The sequence below is a fragment of the Ixodes scapularis genome, unplaced genomic scaffold (assembly GCF_016920785.2).
Source record: "Ixodes scapularis isolate PalLabHiFi unplaced genomic scaffold, ASM1692078v2 PGA_scaffold7__128_contigs__length_106722199, whole genome shotgun sequence".
NCBI classification, from domain to species: domain Eukaryota; kingdom Metazoa; phylum Arthropoda; class Arachnida; order Ixodida; family Ixodidae; genus Ixodes; species Ixodes scapularis.
This window is the reverse complement of record NW_024609882.1, coordinates 100,812,287-100,833,115: the sequence shown is the minus strand read 5'-3', so window position 1 is coordinate 100,833,115 and position 20,829 is coordinate 100,812,287. Positions and strand designations below refer to the sequence as shown.

At 47.0% G+C, this 20,829-nt stretch overlaps 1 protein-coding gene across 1 annotated transcript; it reads left to right on the top strand.

Moving 5' to 3' along the window:
- Positions 1-17,502: 17,502 nt before the first annotated feature.
- On the top strand, positions 17,503-20,557 carry LOC115312530 (DNA transposase THAP9). Its single transcript, XM_029971325.4, has 4 exons — positions 17,503-19,453; positions 19,539-19,674; positions 19,738-19,980; positions 20,125-20,557. Exons 1-4 carry the CDS (start codon positions 17,508-17,510, stop codon positions 20,539-20,541), a joined length of 2,742 nt encoding a protein of 913 aa, XP_029827185.4. The 5' UTR covers positions 17,503-17,507; the 3' UTR covers positions 20,542-20,557.
- Positions 20,558-20,829: the final 272 nt, after the last annotated feature.

Here is a 20,829-nt window from a genome sequence, read left to right as displayed (position 1 = left end):
GCCCATTAGAAACATCATAGAACTTGTTGAGCACAAGGTGATGACGTCACGAAAGGTAACAAATGAGGGCACCACCGAAATGTCTCGCCGCTAATAGTGTACGATGAAGTTAGATGTTCACGTGGAGCGTCAAATTCATGAGTGAAATTGCCTTACTGCTGTGCAAAGGGCTGCGACGCCCTCCACTGGACGCTGGACGCCGGCACTGAACGCCATTTTTGAAGGCGCTGCTTATATTCCGTTCACTCTAAAGCAGAGAATGCAGCCATCCCCTCAAGCACGAGAGCTTGAGGTCGCTGCTTTGTAGCGTTCTTCCGCAGAACGGGGGTATCGGTGGACGAGTGGTCTAGCGCACGCCAGATCGGAGCACATGGAGCGAAAGCTCGCGCTGCAGAACCCAGGGATCCTGGGTTCAATCCCCTACAATCGCCACTCCTGCCCGTTTCGATCTGGATGAGCATCGTAACGGCGTGCAGTCGTGCATCACTACTGCGTGATGCACGTTAAAGACCTGGGAGTAGCGGTCGTACTGCGGTGGCTAAATTGCTCATCTACAGCTGGGAGACTCGCCACCCGTTGAGGCAGACCGAGTTCTAGGCTGCATTAACATACAGACAACCCAACTTTTTTTTTCTGGAGAACGAGCGTGCGCGCTAGAAATGTAGGTCTCAAAGCCAGGAGCGCGTGCTAGCTCGCGCTCCTGGCCGAGAGAGTTTTTGGAAATGAACCGGAAGCTCGCTCTCAGCTCGTGCTCAGCAGTCGCGCAGACTAGCGCAGACAGCTGTGGCCGCCTGTGAATGGGACGTAGTTGTGCTGTAACCACATGGGCCTAGGGTGCCTCAATGACCTTCTGTTTAGAGTGATGCCACCCTTTGTATAGTACCCGATGCCGACAGCACGCGCTCACGGGGAAAATACAAAGAAATCGAGGAAAACAAAATGTCGCCATAGCACAGTCAGCGCCACAGACGCGTGCAGAGACACGCACTTTCACGCGCTTCTGAACGAAAAATAAATGTAAAAGTGGGAACAAAATGGCCAGATGTCTCCAACCTAAGCAAAGCGCACTTGAAGGCACCCTACATGGGCCGTGGCCTATACTCTCGTCAAGCTCCAGCCTGTTTGCCGCTTGGGGCGGGTCGGGGATCTACGAACTATACTTCGTTTCAGCTTCGGTCCGAGCGCAGCCGATGTTATGAGCGGAAGGGCCAATCAAACAGCGCAAAAAACGCAGCGTCATGGCGTGCTCTCTGTGCCTGATAGGACTAGCCGGCGGAGGAGCACGCGCAGAGACACGGCGAATATCGGCTGGTCCTATCAACTGAAGAGAGCACGCCATGACGTTGTGCCTGTTTCGCTGTTTCATTGGCCCTTCGGCTTATAACATCGGCCGCGCTCGGACCGAAGCTGAAACGAAGTATAGAGTGTTTGTATAGGCTCCCTACGGGAGCCAGAGCTGCGCGTTTGATTCCACGTGCCGCGTACCGCCCTCGCCGCTATTCGCCGAGATCCGATCACGTGAGGAGCCGTATCAGGTGTCGTGCAGCAAAGTAGACGTTGGACGCGCCCCGGCGAACGTTCCCCGCTTTTAAACGCGCCTCGAACGCGCGGCGCTGCTATTCGCCGAATTCAGTCACGTGAGGAGCTGTATCCATATAGCCATGCATGAACGCGCAACTCTGGCTCCCGTAGGAAGCCAATAGACGCTTTACAGCAGCTGTGAATGGGCGCCGCCATAACCAACCTTCAGGTCTTGTTTCCTTTTATTACCTTCACCTCACTTCATCGTTACCATAGCGGGCAGGTTATTGCCATTTTAGTTTTTATAGTGTCCTTCTCCACAGCAATGGCCTTTCTGGAGGCTTGTCATCGCCCGCTTTAGTGGCTCGGCATCTGGGAAAGACAAGAAAAGGCAGCAATGGCGGCTGTAATTTGGCGCGTGTGTAAAGCGTCTATACAGGAACTCTACTACGAATCAAACGTCATGCGCAGGCCTTGTCTTTTAGGTGGCATTGGTATACAAGGCGCAGAGGCAGCCGTCCGAATATCCTCAGTGGAATGAAGTTGGCCTAAAGCCCCTTTGTGTTTTAAAAGAAGCGCAAGGTGCGTCGATGCACGAGGCACGTGCAACGTGCAGTCCTTTTGAAGATCATGGCGGCGCAACGCAGCACTGAGCTGGATTCGCTAGATTTCAGACGCCTCCTTCTTCCCAGAAGTGGCGCGCGGCACGTGTCTCGAGCAGTTCGACAAACAATGAATGGCGCCACTTTTCCAAAAATAGAGGGGCTTCATAAGTTTGCCTATAGCTAGCTACGGTGCCTATACAGGAACTCTAAGTATTGTATTGTGTTGTATTCTGCGGCGCAATCTCTTTAAAACGAGAGTCGAAGTTCGACTTTTTTTTTTTGTTTTTTTGTTTTGTTTGCCAGACATGCCGCGCCATCTAGCGGCAAGATTTTGAAACGATAGCCCAGTCCATTCATACATACATGCATACATACATATATGTTTATTGCATAATGACCGAGTACATACATTACTCAGGTCTGCAAAAGCACGTGTGCGATAGTGGGCGGGACACCGTTGCGATGGATAGGATGTTATTACTTTTTCACAAGGAAAACATACCGGCGCGCTCCCGGCCGAAAGAAAAAAGTGAACACTCCAATTCGCATGTTTCAGAACCCGAAAAGTTATTAACTTTGCAAATTTAACACTTTGAAGTTCACAAGGTGTAAACAGAGACACAGAACGACGCACCGAATTACCACAGACATAAAAAAAAAACCTACAGCTCCCAATTTTGGAAATGCACCGAGATTATTACACCTTTTTTTCAGCACTATCCTAAAAATTCAAAGTGACTACATAATGAAATGTCAATCTGGCAACATGTTATAATATTATGGAACATAAAATGCCGCACTCTTTTATTGTACTTTGTCAGAACCCTCAGCGGAACGAAACTTTCTATTTTAATCAAAACCCTTTACTTTTCTATAGGCTGCTTAAACATGTACTTTTGTTTTTATTTTGTTCTGATATGGTATACATATACAATGTTTTAACTAAAAAGATTCTTGGCGACCGTATCTTTAGTTCAGTTTCGAATTGAGCAAATTTAGTTCGATACGTAATGTTTCTTGATATGTTTCGCCATCTAATATTCTTTTAATACTCTCACGAATGACTACTGATCAGGCGGCGAATTAGCAGGAGAACCTAAACGCTTATTGGGACGAACTTGTGCCAAAACAAAAGAGAAGAAGGCGTCGATGTCAGCGAAACCACGAGCGCGAGCGCTGGGGCGAGACTGACTGCGGCTCGCCACGCGGAGCCCCTTTTGTACACGCGCGGGCTTCTGGAACAATCGGCGTAGAAGGTTTTGCGCGTGTAACATTCGGACCTTGAATAAACAACAATGTTCTCGAATTCACCAGAACGCGACATTTACGAAAAATTCCAAAAAGGCGCGTCCGCTTAAAGGAATCCAATGTGGAGCTCATTGGGTAGGATCCAATGAAGATAACGTTCGGCCATCGACTCGCTCGGGTGGAGACGCGCGTGGGATGACTCCCTCCTTTAAAAAGAGCATCGCATCGATGCAACGTGCAAGAAAACAGAGTAAAGCAAACAAGACAATTGTGAAAATACGGAGCTGGTATAACCACGGCAACTCGATTAGGACTCCCCTTGGGAGCGGCCTGCCGTATGCCTCACTCCGCCGGTGAGAGCGATAGTTCTACTTTACCACGCAGCACCAGCCATGGCGCTCGTTATCGGTGAGAGATAGAGTTCCTTTCGGAGGAGCATATCGAAGAACTGTATACTTCGTTTCATGTTAGTATGTACTCGTTAGCCGCGCAAACTAAAAGCGCGAGATAGTTGCCTCGAAGGAAGCCCCGGCGGCTGCATGAGCGCTCGTGCAGCGAGTGCTCGAGTGAAGGCAGTAAAGGCTAGCCGCTCGCGCTAGCACAGCGTTTGCGGTTACTCCATGCTAAGGTAAGACGAAATCTAGTGAGAGAGGAGCAGTACGCCCGGCCCGGTGTGGCTATTTAGATTTTTTTTTTCGTGAAGCCGTAAGTCTCAATTGAAACGAGTGCCAGATTGCATGAATGATGTGACAAATCTGTGTAGAATAAAAGCACATGATTCTTTCTGCGAAAAGCTCACTCAGCTGCAGGCTGCGCGTTAAAGCTCCATTCTGCTGGCAGTATGTAAGAATTGTCGTTTTCTTGTTCCGGTAACTGTTGCCCCGTTTCTATTACCACTGTAATATAGGAGTTATAGTTGGATATAGCAAGGCCGTATGATTTCCAGATTTAACCGACGCTCGAGCAGGCGCGAGCTGTGTCATTTATTCATCTGTGAAGGAAAATATAAAATTAGATTCCGCGTGCATAAATCGTTGTTGTTCCCTTGAAGCAAAGAATTAGTTGCAGAGCCTACAGGCATAAAATGCGCACCTCGATTGTCGCCATCTATATTATGAACTATTGTTTACGAAATGCGTTCCGGAATATATTATAAGGCTTTGGATAAATGGATGGGTTTATTACAATGAATGAAGTTTGATTAAGATGGTGCGTTCACGGTGATCGTTCGACGCAGATCCGAGAAAGGTCAACTTCCGTACTGGCGTCTGAGCCCCGCGTCTTCTTTCTTCTTGACAGTATATGCCCCTCGGAAAAAAGAACGGTCCACCTGCCGCAGATGTTATGGAACTTGATGATAGTATGGTTTGAGTCTCTCGATGTGGACGATATCGATTGATTTAGAGTGGTGGTGGCGCGCTAAATGTACAGGTGTGGCTTCGTAGTTCGCAGAGGACAGCTTACGAGAGATTCTAAATGGGCCCTTGAAGCGTTTTCAAAACTTTTCGCACCTTCAAGTCTCACGAGAATTTCTCCAGACAAGAACCTCGACGCCAACATTGTACTCGTCGCCGTGACGAATGATCTGTTGTTGTTGGGATTGCAGGGTGCGAATGCGTGAGAGCTGTTGAACTTCTTCAGCATGAAAAAGGACGTCTTGGAGATGTGTCTCGAGAGACGTGTCATCAGTGTACGGTAACAGCGTGTCAATGGTGGACATCGATTCCTATCCATATAAAATATAGTAGTGCCAAAATCCTGTAGTAGCCTGCCGGCTGGTGTTATAGGCATATATTACGTATCGCAAAATAGCGTCCCAGTTATCCTGGCCGTCTGTAAGATACATTGAAATCATGTCAACTTGGGTGTGATTGAATCGTTCTGCAAATCCATTTGTTTGTGAACGGTAGGCAGTGGTTATATCATGAATCATGCTTGCGAGGCGGCAGACTTCTTGAAGAAGGGTCACCATGAACGGTGTTCCTCGGTCCGTGATAATGGGCTAAGGAATGCCGTGTCTTAGAAGAATGTTCTATTCAAAAAAATCTGCTGCATGAAGGGGTGTGACTGCCAGGAGCGCCTTTGTTTCGGCGTATCGTGTTAGGCAGTCAACTGCTACAATTATCCACCAATTGCTTGTGTTCGTTTGAGGAAAAGGGCCAAGGAAGTCAATTCCAACGCTTGGAAACGGTTCACGGAACGTCGAAATCGGCCGGAGAGGTCCGGCCAAGAGGCGATTGTGGGGGTCGTTTCTTGGCTTGGCATAAGTGGCAGGCTCGCATATGTTTGTTTATTGCTCGCTGCATGTCGGTTCAGAAGAATATGTCACTAAGTCGAAATTGAGTTTGGAAATCCGAGGTCCTCGGCGGTGGTATCGTTATGGTTAGCTTGAATTATATTTTTTTTTTCGTAGGTGACGGGGGTACTACGAAAAGCTATTGGCGTCCTTGTGGTTTATAGTTGCGTCTGTAGAGAAGGTTTTTTCGAAGAGGAAAGAGGCGGGCACGTCGCTGAACATGCTGAGGGCAACACGTTGTGAAACATTGCAAGTAATGAATCAGTGGTCTGAGAGAATTTTCAGTGAGCTGCGATGATGCCATGTCGAGATTATGAATGGTTGCGGTAATGTCTTCTGTGTGATGCTAATGAGAAAGGGGCGCATTGCTCAGAAGAGGACACCGAGATAGACTGTCGGCGTCGAGGTGTCTCTTGCCTGATTTCTATACAACCGTAAAGCGGTATTCTTGGAGTTTTAAAAACTAGCGGCCAAGGCGTCCCGACGGGTCCTTTAGACTGGCAGGCCAGCAGGGCGCGTGATGGCCGGTGACAATACGAAAAGATGATCCATGTAAGTAAGGACGAAATTTGGAAAGTGCCCAGATAACTGCTAGGCATTCCTTTTCTGTTGTTGAAAAATTGCGTTCGGCTTTCCTGAGGGTTTGGGTGGCATATGAGATGACACGCTGCTGGTTGTCGTGATGTTGAGCAAGAACCAGCACCTATTCTCTCTCCACTCGCGCCGGTTCAAACTTCGGTGTCGTGACGTTCGACGAAGTGACCAAGAACAGGGGCTGTGGTCAACGCATTTTTAAGTGTCCAAATGACGTATGTTGGTCTGGACCCCATCGAAAAGAGATGCCATTGCGTAGCAGTTGATTTAAAAGTTCAGTAATGTGATAAATTAGTGAATAAATTGTGGAAAGTGGTGCATAACCCTAGAAGCGTCCGCATATGTTTGACGTTTGGTGGGACAGGAAATTCTGAAACGGCCCGCACCTTGTCAGATTCTAGGCGAACTCCATCGGCACTAGGGATGTCGCGAACCACCCTAGGTTCGATTTCGAAAGGTTTCGATATTTGCGAAGCGAACTGAGGTTCGATTTCGAAAAATTTCGATATTTTCGTACCGACCGAGGTTCGATTTCGAAAAGTTCGCAACTTTTGTCCACAGCGGAGTTTCGAATTCGAAAATTTCGAAGCTTTCACGGTTTCTAAAATTTCGAATTCGAATATTTCGAATATTTTTTTACTTCAGGTTCGATAAATTCGAAGATTTCGAAATTCTTTGTAAAAAAAATTCGAAAACTTCGAACGCTTCGAATTTTTATAGACATGAAGTTCGAACAATTCGAAGATTTCGAATTTCTTTTGGCATAAAGTTCGAAAAGTTCGAAAGTTTCGATTCTCTTTTAACGCTAAATTAAAAAAAAAAAAAAAAAAACTTTGAAGATTTTGAATTTTTTTTTAATCCAAGTTTTCAAAGTTTGAAGTCCGATTTTCAAGTTTTTCTACAGTTTCAGTTTCAAATAACGTTTTCACGACTCACTTGTTTTCACAAAATCAAGTTTAGAAAAGTTAGGGTGTGATATCTAGATTCTGCGAAGTTGGTAAGGCAATTAAATGAGACGACGAGTGTCCCGGACGTGCTAGAATATTTGCCAGTGCAGAATTGTGACCGCTAGCCCCCGGGGGGGGGGGGGGGGGGTCTTTATCACGCAGTAGTGATTGCACAAACACACTGTTTTACGAGACTCATCCAGTTCGAAACGGCCAGGGGCCAGCAGGAGGTTGAGGCTCAGAGAAACCTTGAAGCGACCTGGCAAACTAGCTCACCACCCCCCGCACGCTGGTAGTAATCCGATCTGGTGAAGTTTATAATTGTACTGGAGGTTTATTTTCTGGGACGGAGGAATCGCCTCGCAAAAAGCTCAAAAGCCGACACAACTCGAGGTCGAGGAGCGTTCTACCATACAAGTGGCGTCGGAAGAGGAAAAACGGGGGGTAAGAGGGTAGCGGGGGGGGGGGGGGGGGGGGGCTTCAGCCTCCTTCTCCCCCTTGCAGGTATTTCGGACTGTTAAAGAAAACAATGCGGGGAAAGAGGGCGTGGTCGAGCTTATTTTAATCTGAAATTATTTATGCATATGTATAGCTACTGTCGCTCTTCACTGCATAAAAGGTTGCGTAGATGGTCATTGTTAGAAACTCGTTGTCAGAAGGCACTGCTCGTCACATGCTTAGTGGTTCGGAAGTTCAAAGCTGTCTTTTCGACCTAAACACCTGTGCCGATAGTAACAAAAGAAAAAAAAAAAAAAAGAATAAATGCGGGAATAAAAAGCAGGAGAAAAAAAAAACTATCAAGAATTCGTCGGAAGTGTTCTATTCTTGCATATTCAGAGGTTCAGAACTTCGAAACAAGTTTATTTTACCAAAATGTGTACAGGCTAAAAGAAACACGTCCCAGGAACGTGAAGCGAAAAAAAAAAAAAGTTTTCTTTTAATGACGTGCTGAACTTGAACACTACTAGAAATCTTCTGTCATGAGTTAATTTATTCCTTAACGTGAAAAAACAATAAATATAATATTTTGTATTCTGCAGATGGCAATGATATGTACTGTCTGTGGTGTTAATTTAAATGCGATACCTCAAACAACTTAGACGAAAATAAATATCAAGTTTAGGTCATAATTGCATGCAGATACATGTTTGGACATTTCTTCGAAACTCACGTTGAATAACAATAATCACATCTTAAGACGGCACTTACCTACGCTATACATAGATCATTCTTAAAAAAAAAAGTATAACATATCTACCATAAATAGCTCCGGCTGCAGCGTGCTTCAAATCTGGTTCAAACGATAATCGTCAAAAACCGGTCGTCCGTCCTCGCCCCTTCGGGGATTTATTTCTTTAAACCTAAGCATGCCAGAACATTGAAATAAATGACATTGTCTTTCGTAAGGAACGCAGCACCGCGTGTAAAAGTTCCAGAAAAAAAATTACGAATGTACCCCACTACTTGAAATCAAATGAAACCGTCCGCCGGTCTTTCGAAGTTCGACGAACGTCGAACTTTTACCCTATAAGTTCGAAGTTCGTCGAACTTCTGACTTTTCAGAATTCGAAAGTTCGAAACTTTTCGAATTTTCTTGATAAATAAGTTCGAAAGTTCGAAATTTATCGAATTTTTTGGTCAGTCAAGTTCGAAAGTTCGACAAGCATCGAACCTTGCAGCGCAATAAGTTCGAAAGTTCGAAAAAGCTCGAATTTTTTAGCGTAATAAGTTCGACGTTTCGAAAAGCGTCGAACTTCTTAGCTTAACAAGTTCGAAAATTCGACCTCCGTCGAATTTTACGATATAGACAATTCGAAAAATCGAAATCTTTCGAACCTTTCGAACCGCTTGATTCGATCATCGAAACTTCGAATCGAAAAAAGTTCGCGGCATCCCTAATCGGCACTGACTAGATGGCCGAGCACTTTAATTTCCTGGGCGCCGAAAATGCAATTTTTGCTGTTCAATCGGTGTTCAGCAGTACGAATGCATTCAACAAACCGTTCGGAATCGTAAAATGTGTTTTTTACAGTTGGTCGAAAAACCACGATATCGCCGAGATAAGAGATACAAATATTCCAAGATAAGTCACTGAGTAGAGCATTCATCATGCGTTCGAATGTTGCAGGCGCATTGCAAAACCCGAAAGGCATAACGTGAAATGGTAAAGGCCATCATACGTTATAAAGGTGGTCTCAGGTTTAGCAGTAGAAGCAAGAGGAACTGGCCAGTAACCGCTTCGGAGATCTATTCATGAAAAATAGGACGAGCCTTGTAGTTTGTCGAGTGTGTCGTCGATTCTTGGCAGAGGTTAGACGTCTTTTTCCGTGACTTTGTTGAGGCGACGATAGTCCACACTGAAGCGCCAGGTGCCATCTTTCTTTCGAACAAGGACGACGGGGGACGACCAAGGGTTGGACGAATGCTCGATCACTCCTTTTTCTAGCATGTCATCAATTTTTTGTTTATTTATTCGACGCTCCGCGGCAGGGGTTCGGTACGGGCTGCTTAAATTGGATGTGAGTTACCAGCATCAATGTCATGTTCGACAAGCATCGTGCTGGCTAACGTTTGGGCGCTGAGGTCGAAAATGTCCTCGTGAGAGGGGAGTAGACAGTCCATTTTCTGAAGTTGGTCAGGGAGAAAACTGTGTCTATTATCTTCTGTCGGTGTTTGGTGAACCTATTTTCGGTGAGAGGCTTGGTATTTGCAGCAGTGGGGACACGTTTAGCGAAGCTTTCCTGGATATACATGTGGAGTGTGGCGATGCGACTGCCTCGAGGAAGTACCTGCGACTGGACTGAAGTGTTGGTGATCCAGATGTTACATTTATCTTTTGCGATGGAGGCGAGATAATGAGGTATGACGATTCGTTCTTTTGCGAACGTAGCATGAATAGATTCGACGAGTCCGAAGGTTTCATTGACTGAGTTCGGAACGATGAGAGTGGCAGCAACGGCTGAGGGAGGTAGTAGCAACAAGTCATTGTTTACATAAAGACGGTAAGTGAGGTCTCAGTACGTTCCTGCATGAAGACTGAAGAATTCAGATGAATTTCACGATTTGCACAATCGTTCAATGTCCTCGTGAGAGCGGAGTAGACAGTCCAGAAAACAAATCCCAACCAAAAATGACGTCAGCGATGCAGGTGGTAAGTACAGTGAACATGAGAATGTATCGGCTGTCACCGAGTCTTAAGTACGCTGTACAGTATCCGAGAGGGCGCACGAAATCACCATTGCTCATGCGAAGCAGGCGGTCCTCAGATGGGGGTGTGAGCACTTTTCGCAAGCGTCGACGGGCGTTTTCGGGAATGCAAGACTTTGCTGCGCCAGTGTCGAATAAAACAAGAACGTTTTGGTGAACAAAAAGTTAGAGCGCAAACAAGCTAGTGAAGGTTTAACGCATTGGCAAAACCCCGAGACTGGGCCCGTGGAAAAAAGGGCAACTCAACACAGCGTCAGGAACACAAAATTATTTAAATAAGCTTCAAAATTAGAACAAAAAGTTTAAGGCTCTCTTTTTTTTCAACGTGCATTTCAAGGATAGAAACGCAGAAACAAATTTGCAAAAATGATTTCGGATAATTTGGCGGTTCATTTACTAATGATGTATATATAATTGGGGTGACCGGCGCTTTATTTATTTTGTCAAATATTCGGTCAGTAATTCAATATATTTTGATTATCATTAATGAATTTGACTTCATAAAGCGAACATAATGGCTTGAACGCGACACGGGCGGACGATACATCAAAATAGGCCGAACGCTGGGTCTGCGGAAACTTGATCTTTTGTTCGCTGTTTGGCAGAGGGAAACACCGGGTTCTGCGGTACGCCAAAACGACTTTGTCCTCACATGCTTGATCGGAAGGCAAATGCACCAGATGAGCAGAAAGAAAAAGATTATGTATATTGTTAAATTATCCATTACACAACGCCTTGCTAAAAAGAAAATGCATAGAGATACATGGGATGATATTCCTTTACATAAATAGAGCGAAGGAAATACGAAGATTCTGAGAATCCTATATAAATCACATTTTCGCATCAGCTTGCAGAGCTCTAAACTTCGCGAAATACTGCCTTGGGAGGCTAATGTTATATTCGGTGTTGCGTGCACTTGGTTTCAGCCCTCGTTTTACTACTCTGTGCTTGATCAGTCACGTGCTCTAACATTTCATTATACTAAGGTGTTCTAGCAGGGGTGGTGTATAAAGCGAAGGCCGAGGCTTGTTCTCGGTGCTCGCGGATGCCACCTGGTGGCGCCTTGGAGAGGGGCGCTGTAAACGTCTCGGGAAACGCAGCGAGCAAAAACATGGCAGCTGCTGTTGCTTGTGTGTTTTGTAGCTCTGGGTTAGACCGGCCTACCTAACATTTGACGCATCATTTCTCATTAGCGCTATCAACGTCGCACTTTTGCTTTTTCTTTGAGCCATTGCAGTGGTTTTCACACCTTATGTGAAATTGTTTGGTGATCAAAAACACTGAGAGCGTCGCCATTTTAATGTTGGCAAGCGTCGTCGATACCAAAGCACGGTGGAGGCATCAGAGAGAGCCGTACCGGTAGTGTACGATAGCGCAGCAGCTGCTTTCTGCTTTCTGACCATGGCCTGCTAAACGCCGCACAATTCGGCTTTAGAAAAAATCTTTCCGCGAAAACAGCACTTTTAGTACAGAAAGAATTTAAATTGGAGAACTTTGGGAATAGAAAGCTGGTTATAGGAGTATCTATAGATTTCACCAAAGTCTTCGATTGTTTAAACAATAGTATCCTACTACAAAAACTTGAACGTTGTCAAGTTCCTGTGACGATTTTTACGGGTAGAAGAAGAAAAGGAGAGGGAGGGAACGAGCGCGTTCCAGAGAACGGCGAGCGCGAGAAGAGAACGGCGAGCGCGAGAAGAGAAGCGGCGGTGAAAGCCAGGGTCGGGCCGCGACGCAGGGTGTCGACCAGAGCTCGGGGGGAGGACCAGCCCCTACGGTCGGCGACGCCTGCTACGAACAACTCCAGGGGGGTACGAGACACCGGCTTCTGCATCATCACATCAAGCGGCGGCGCTCCGCAAGGCACCGAGGGGAAAGACTTGAACTTAAGGCAAGGACGGTAGCGGGAACGGGCTATGAGTGTGTTGACGTCACTTTAACTGCCTTCAGTGTTTTGCTTTCTTATTGCTATTTCTTTTCCTATCGCATCGCTTCTGACACCGTTCCTGTCTTACTTCTTGTAAATATATCATTTCTTTTTTTCATCCTCTCATGGATGTCGTTTCACTCTTTTCCCGATTGACGATGACAATAGACCGATCTCACCAAGCGTTCGACGCATCCGTGATGCCGTCATAAGTTTAGTTCGCAGGAGGCAGGCAGCAGTGCACAAGACGGCTCGCGCCGCCTCATGCTCCACACGCGCAGAGCTCCAGCGAGGATGTCGCACGTGCAAGAAGACTAAAGCTTCCTCGATGCATTGCGGCAGCAGTGGCGCAGTCAAACTGGCTGATGAGATCGGTCTAATAGGCGAGCTTGCCAGGATTCCATTAATCCACTAGCCTGATCTCGTTGGCCCGGAGGAGAGAGTTCGCGACCATGACTGGCTCCGGGGTCGTAGAGATTGATAAATTGATGGCGACTGGGAGGGAACTAGGATACACTGGGGAGGAGCTTAAGGTCTGGGTTGAGAGGGAGAAACATATTCAAAGAGAGGAAAGGCTGCAGGCACGGGAGGCGGCAAGAGAAGATCACGCGGCGCAACAACGCGCATCTGCGGCGCAAGAATGCGCATGTCAAGCGGAATGTTTACGACTGGATAAGGAACAAGAAGTTCTACACTAAGAATCACTGCCCAGGAAAGAGGAAATCGCGAAGCACGAGGCGAAGGAGGAGAAGGCGGTTCGACTGGACCAAGTCGTAGGGCCAGTTCACACAAACTGATACCGCAATATAATGAGACGCGCTACGACCTTGACGCGTATTTGCAGAGGTTCGAGCATACGGCCACAGGCCTCGGATGGCCACAGGACAAGTGAAGCCCTGACTGTGGTCGGTCGCATAACCCCTGCCGATGTGATGGATTATACAAAGATGAAACTGACGCTGCTTCAAAGATTCCAGTATAGAAAAGAAAGTTATCGCGAAAGATTTCGTGAGGCGAAGCCCGGAGACGGGGAAACAAGAAAACAGTTTGCAGCCAGGTTGACGGGGTATTTCGATAGGTGGACCGAAGTGGCCGGAATCGAGAAGACTTTCGAGGCGCTCCGGGACAGAATGCTAATGGAGCAGTTCATGACAACTTGCGCTAGTAAGTTAATGGTCTTTCTCAAAGAAAGAGACTGTTTGACCCTAGGTGATTTGGTTGATTAAGCCGACGTGTTCTGGAAGCACAGACTCAGCCGAGCGCTTTAACAGCGAAGGTAGAGCGACAAGACTTGAAAACCAGTGCAAGTACAGTCCCTAACGCCTTCAGAGACGACACAAGGAGGATCCTCCAATACTTTTTATGCAATAAGGTAGTACACAAAGCAGAGAATTGCAAGGGTTGCAATCAGCAATACAACCCACCAACATGTTGGCACGGCGGCCGGATGGGACACAAGACCGACAAATGTACTATGAGGGCTGGCGATAAACCACAAACTTCTTGCCTGTGGACAGCCTCCGACGAAACGGCAGGTGAACCAGATGAGACCTACCTCACGTTAAAGAACGGTGGAAAAATACCAGTGGTTAACGCAGCTGTAGGGAGGCCGCCCAAGTTTCTGGCTGAGAATATGCCTGTGGTCGAACGCCGCATTGGCGACAGAAAAGTTACGGTACTTCGGGACACCGGCTGCAATGCAGTAGTCGTAAGGAAGAACTTGGTGCCCGTTGGGTGCTACACTGGAAACTGTAGCCCCGTATATTTACTGGACCGAACAGTGTAATACTTACCTGAGGCGGAAATTGTGATCAACACACCCTTTCTGGCAGAAAAAGTCGTGGCGAAGTGCATTGACGTTCCCCTATACGACTTAGTGCTTGGCAACGTTCCATAAGTGAGAGATCCCAACGATCCGAACCCATATTGGGATTCCGATCAACAGAGAAGTGTCCAGATGAAGACACAACTTCTGTCCAGGGATTTGGCCACCAGCTGGACAAGAGAGCCGAGGTACCAGAGAGGAAGAACCACAAGGAAGCTTCTCCGGACGACTCGTAAAAATGACGGACTTGGGATTGATAATTCCGCCTTCAGGTGCCGCGGGGCTGGGAGGGTCGAGGAAGAATAAGAGCGGGAACAAAGCGGAACCTCAGCTGAATGTGTTACAGGTACCGATTCTTGAAAGTACAGTCGAGAAGCTTTCGACAGAGCAGAGGAACGAGGCGTCCTTGAGAAAATGTTTCGACAAGGTCGGAAAGGTGGTAAAGAAACACAAGTGTCGTACGAAGTAAGAAATGGTGATCGAGAACAACCTGCTCTTTCAGAGCTCTATATTTTCCACCGGGAGGAGTATATAGCAGCTGGCTCTCCCAGCAAGATTCCGACGAACTGTTAAGGCAATAGCACACGATGGTATCATGTCAGGCTACCAAGGCATGAAGAAGACGCTTGCGCTAAGGGCTGAAGAGTTCTTTTGGCTGGGCATGCAGAGTGTCATAAAGAGGTACGTGCGTTCCTGCGATGTATGATAGCGCACGGTGCCAAAAGGCAGAGTAGGCAAAGCGCCTCTTGGGACAATGCCTGCCATCGAGACGCCATTCAAGAGAGTGTCGATCGACGTCATCGGGCCGATGAACCAACGGCGAGTGCTGGCAACCGATAAATTCTGACCATGGTGGATGTTGCCACAAGGTACCCGGATGCTATTCTATTAAGAAGCATCGGCACGGAGAAAGTGGCAGAAGCCTTGTTAGAAATGTTCTCTAGGTATGGAAACCCAGATGAGATCCTTAGAAATAGAGATTCCTGCTTCACGTCGGACCTCATAAAAGATGTAAGCCGGCTGCTGTCCACGAAGCATCACATGACTACACCGTACCATTCGATGGGGTACGGGTTTGTGGAAAGATTTAATGAAACCATCAAACAGATGTTTAGAAGAATGTGTCAAGAAAGGCCGAAGTACTGGGACAGGTACATACTGACACTACTGTTCGCCTACAGGGAAGCGCCACAGGCAAGCCTGAGGTTTTCACCATTGGACCTACTATACGGCCGAAGAGTTCGGTGACCTTTGGCCATCCTTAAGGAGATCTGGTCCAACGAGACGCCCGAAGACGACGTGAGGACGTCCTACTGTCACGTACTCGAGTTAAGAAAGAGACTACAAAAAACATGTGAGTTGGCTCACCGCTTCTTGGAAGAGGCCAAGATCAAGTACAAGAGCACTATGACAAAATTTCGCTCGAGCTGCGTCTTCTGCGTACAGCGTCGAGCTCTTCGTTTCACAGGTTGTGACTGCACACTCTAAGAAAAAAGGGAGGAGAAAGATAGCAACAGCGTGTCTTCCTCTATTTCACTAATGCGCCCCCGAGCAAATCCGAAAAGCAGGAAGGAACAAGACGTCTTGCTTCTTTTTGAGGCTGACGGGAAGAAAGTTATTCCACCTTATCTTCGTGAGCTGCTCAAGGCTTTGTGAATTCTTTATTATTTTCTTTCAGACAGGCCGAATGTGCAGATTGATAAGCAGCATTTGTGCCCCCACGCATGCCCACGCAGCACGATAAGTTACCTGAAATTGTGAACCTTTGTACGTCAACCACAGGACGTCAATAGTATATTCTGCCAAGAATGCAGAGCAGTATGCTGGTTTCTGGCCTTCATTTCGTCAAACAAGTAAAAGAAGCCGTCATGAACCGCCAGGTTCTAAATTGGTGCTACGTACACCGGTCACGGTGGATTCGAAAGGGTTGCCCGAGTATGCTTGAGCCTATTTAAGTGTCACGACGGTGAGCCCGTGACTATGGTGACCGCGAAATCCACCGTTGCAGCGATTCTGCCTGCTATTAGTCTGTGGGTCAACCATACCACATTCTTACCGAGTGTGTCAACCGCTGAACGCCTTGTGTTCTGTTTCTCCACGCATAACCAACATCGCTATGGCAGTACTGCCGGTTGTGAAAGTGGTCATGACCCAAGACTCAAACCGCCGCCGAATGGAACCGTGTGTCCCATTGCCAACCGATGATCATCTGTCTTCTTGGTGGTTTGGCTCCGTGCGTCACCAGTATCGCTATGGCAGTGTTCTCTACTGTGAAAGTGTTTGTGGGCGAAGGGACCAACAGTCGCCGAGTTCACCTTCTGTTTTGCTAAAAGTTGACGTATGCTCTTTGCTTGCACTATTCTATTTCAGGTTTCACCATTTTAGGAAACGATATGTGGGTGATTTCAGATAAGATCGACCAAAGGATGGCTAGTCAAAATTTTCAAATCAACTGATGTTTTTATATGTTATTGTCTAGTGTCTGGTATGAACGAATCCAAACTTAGTTTTGACTAGAAAAAATACTTGGGGACAGGAAAAGTCGTAAGGCATGAGGTGGTGGACAGTTGCATTAACGCGCACTGATGGAGGCGGCCCGTTTGAGAGTGAATAACTAAAGCGATAACATTAAGAGAACTCTAATACGTTTTAGGCGCAAACTATGGGTATAGCTTGCTTGTAATATAAAGTCATCATATTTATTTAAAATTTATTTATTTTTCTAAAAATTGACAAACATGCCTGCTCAAACGACAAATGGCAAAATTTGGAGGTCTGTATCTCATGAAATAATTTAATCATTATGATATAATTTGCAGATATTATTCTACTAATATATAGCTAATATTTAAAAAATAACTAAGGTATCTGTGTGATCACGGCCGCTGGATCTTCTTTCCGCGCGCTCCCTTCTCCGGCCTCCCACTCCGGTTCGAATACAATAGGAGGACCGTGAAGACAAAGTTTCTCGACTCGGCCGCTTTTTTCCCGGGCGGCGCCACAGAGCGCGACGCCCCGCGTCCCGTGTCCCCTCCGTATCGGCGAGCCGTCGTGCTGACTTCTCAGCGCCGCTTTTCCTTGTTTTTCTCCTGCGCCCACGGGCTGCTGTCATCGTTGTTTTTACTCAATGTTCAGATGTTATTATTTATTCTGCTATTACGCCCTGTTTACGTGACTGTATCTTCAACGCCGTGAAGGATCGTCCGTCGTCGCATCAACGTGCTACTATCATCGTTGTGTTGTGCGCCTTCTGGTGCAAGGTTAGTCACGTTTTTTTACTGACATCTGCAATGTCGTGAAGGAACTGTACAGTCTGTTCGGTTCATGTGCGCACATCATGCCTAAAAGTTGTTGTGTCCCCCTTTGCCCGTCGACTGACCGAAACAGCCCCGGCGACCACTATTTTGAAATACCAAGCAACGTGGAGCGGCGAGCGGCTTGGCTGAAGCGAATATCAAGGCAAGGCACCGCTAAAGGTAGCCCGTGGCAACCTGCTTCGAGGTCGGTCGTGTGCTCGCGCCATTTTATTGATAAAGACTACCGAGAAGGCTGCAAGAGAAAGCTCCTCCGGTCAAGCGCTATTCCTACAGTGTTTCCGGAATACCCCTCCTACTTGCAGGACGGTGACTGTCCCAAACGAAGAAAGCTAAGTCGGCAAGAAAACGACGAAACACAATCAGATCGACGTTCCAACCAGGAGCCTGCCAATGAGAATGACAGCCAACATGCAGATGACAGGTCTGATCGAGTGGATGAGCCCCCGGCTGAAACTGATCCCGAGACGGAACCATCGGAAGAGACGACAACAACTGATCAAGAAAGCCAAACCGTGCTGAACGTTGCCGCAATGCTTGAAGAAAACAAAAGGAACACGCACCGCTTGCAGGTGAAGGTGAACAGACTAAATTGCTCGATGCAGAAACTTCAAAAAAAGTGCGATGAGTTGAGCAGAAAAGTTCAAGAGTTTGAGCAGAATAAAGCGGTACAAGCTCTCAAGAACATCTTCGCTGCAGCAGACCGAGGGGACAAAACTGCCACTTTTGTGAGACACCAAATAATGTCGTTTGGAAAAACAAGGCCCAGCTATGAGGAGCATGTTCTCCGTGAGTGCGTCCTTTGGAAGGCATGCTCAAGCAAGGGATATGAGCACGTCAAGGCTCGGAAACTGTTCAAGCTGCCATGCCGTAGCACCCTCCAAAAGTTTGTTGGGCGTTCCACCGGAGAAGTGGGCGTCACAACTCTAATCAATGACCGTCTACGTGCCGAATTTCAGGCATTGAAAATTGACCAAGAAAGGCACTGCTCTCTCATTATTGATGAGATGGCAATACAGCAGAAAGTCGTGTACGACCGTCAAGTGGACAAGATTTTCGGACTAGTTGACATGGGTATAGACTCGTCCGAAGCATCCAGTTCAGGCACGCCCCAAGTAGCAAACAGGCTGTTATGTTTTGTAATTCGTGGGCTTTCGACAGCCTACATTATCCCTGTCGGTTATTTTTTCACAAGATGCCTGAGGAATGACGAACTGAAGAAAATGACATTGAGTGTCATGCAGGCCATTGAGGACGCTGGATTTCGCGTCACGAGGATTGTCACGGATAACCACAAGACGAATGCCGCGCTCTTCAGGAGCATGTCAGAAGACAAGACACTGCAGCATGTAATCGCACATCCTTTTCGGGAAGACGACCCTTTATTCTTATCGTTTGATCCCAACCATCTCATAAAAAATTTGAGAACTAATCTGCTGGAGAGAAGCATGTTTGATGGAGATGAGGAGATCCAAGGGGGTCTTTTCCTCAAAGAACTATACGACATCCAGAGTGGCCTTTTGGTGAAGCCGGTAAGGTTTCTGACACGGGCACACGTCGACCCCAGCAACCTCGAGAAAATGAAGGTGTCTAGAGCAACACTCCTATTTTCTCCAGTAGTTATTGGGACTCTTGAGTACCTCAAAGAAAACCCCAGCTGCCATGAAAGGGCGCCTACTTTCGAAGGCTGTGGCGCGACCGTCCGCTTCATGAGAGCCATAGGGAAGTGGTATGCTTTGCACAACATTGGTGGGTGGACCGATCGACATGACCAGGAGCAGCCCTTCATAACTACAGATGATGAAAGACTGTCGTGGCTCGAAGTGGACTTCGTTGAGTACATGGAACATCTAAGAACTTCCGGCGATGGTGCACGCAATCGCTGTATGACGAAAGAAACATATGAGGCGACTATGATGACGACAAGGTCCACAGTGGCCCTCGCCGAGTACCTTCTTGACAACATAAAGTAAGTTTATTATCCACATATAAAATGTATAGCAACATTAGTAACCGTATGCATAATCTCAATTCCTTTCATATTCTTTCCACAGCTTCCGGTACGTCCTAACACGCTGCTTGAACAGCGACCCCGTGGAGTCTCTTTTTAGCTGTTTCCGGCAGTTCAACGGTGGAAACGACAAGGTGGACGCAAGGACCGCTGTGTTCACTGCAGAGAGGTTGTTGAAGGTATTTGAGCGTGACTACGATCAACAAGTACTAGATCATTAAAACACTTTTTTTTTTTGTCAGGTCGGAATCATCGAGGCAGCAAAATCTGGAAATGCGCCAACAAGCTACGATGCCCAGACTTCAGTGCGATCGTCCGCTCCCCAACGTCCTGACGACAACCTTCCACCAGTCATAGAGATGGCAGCGAGGAGGCTCATGAGGGAGCTGAAGTCACCGGACGTTTGTGATCAAGTGTCAGAAAGCCTGGAACTCGCTCCACTAGCCTACGTGGCAGGCTACATAGCGCTTGCTTGTGATGAAAAGGTGAGCCACGTGTTAATATAGTCAGCACCATTAGAAAAGATAAAACAGGTTCAGTGAAGATGTTGAGTGGCCACATATTTTATTCACGTGAAGAGCCGAAGAGTTTACTTGAGCGCTTTCTAAAGTTTCTTTAATTTGTCTTAGGTCACCTGTCCTTCTTGCAAGACACTACTTCATCAGCCTCGCACAACGGACAGCCCCTTCAACTTGCTTAGAATTCTCGATCGTGGAGGACTAACGTATCCGACGTTAGATGCTCTTTGGGTGTGCAAGATCACCTGCAGGTTTGTGCAGGACGTGCTGCAGTCCTCTGATGTCAGGCGAAGCAGTCAAATATCGAAGATGTTACTCGCCGCGTTGCTTCCTTGCATGATGTCGTGCCCACTGATGTGGTGCAAAGAAAGGGATTCCCAAGAACATAGCAGGGAACTTTGTGAATTGTTTCTGCGGAAGCTGCTCAGGCCACTCTTGGCTAACTGGACTGGAAACATCAACGACTCCCTCGATAGATATATGAAGCTTTATCACAAGCCACTTTCACGAAAGGTCATACGGTTGTAAGGTTGTGTTTAGTGTTTCAACGAACACAATTCTCGCAACGTTAATGCGGTGATTACGTTAAAGTTTTCTGCATAATAAACAGATATTTTCATTTCTGATTTGTTTTCTTCTCACAAACTGCATCCTCACGGAGCACACGAGAGCTGAAGTGGCTCCGAAAGACGGGGCCAGGCACGACACGCTAGTACGATCAGATAAGGCACTGGGGGTAGAACAGGCGCGCGAAAAATCCGCGCCATTAAAAAAAAAAAGGACGAGGCTGCTTTTTTTTTTTTTTTTTTTTTGCAG

Bases quoted from the DNA above. Each gene is read 5' to 3' on its own strand.
- LOC115312530 (XM_029971325.4), top strand. From the start codon at position 17,508: ATGCCTAAAAGTTGTTGTGTCCCCCTTTGCCCGTCGACTGACCGAAAC. The intron at 19,675-19,737 runs GTATTTGAGCGT...TTTTTTTGTCAG, and splicing joins CTGCAGAGAGGTTGTTGAAG to GTCGGAATCATCGAGGCAGC. The intron at 19,981-20,124 runs GTGAGCCACGTG...AATTTGTCTTAG, and splicing joins CGCTTGCTTGTGATGAAAAG to GTCACCTGTCCTTCTTGCAA.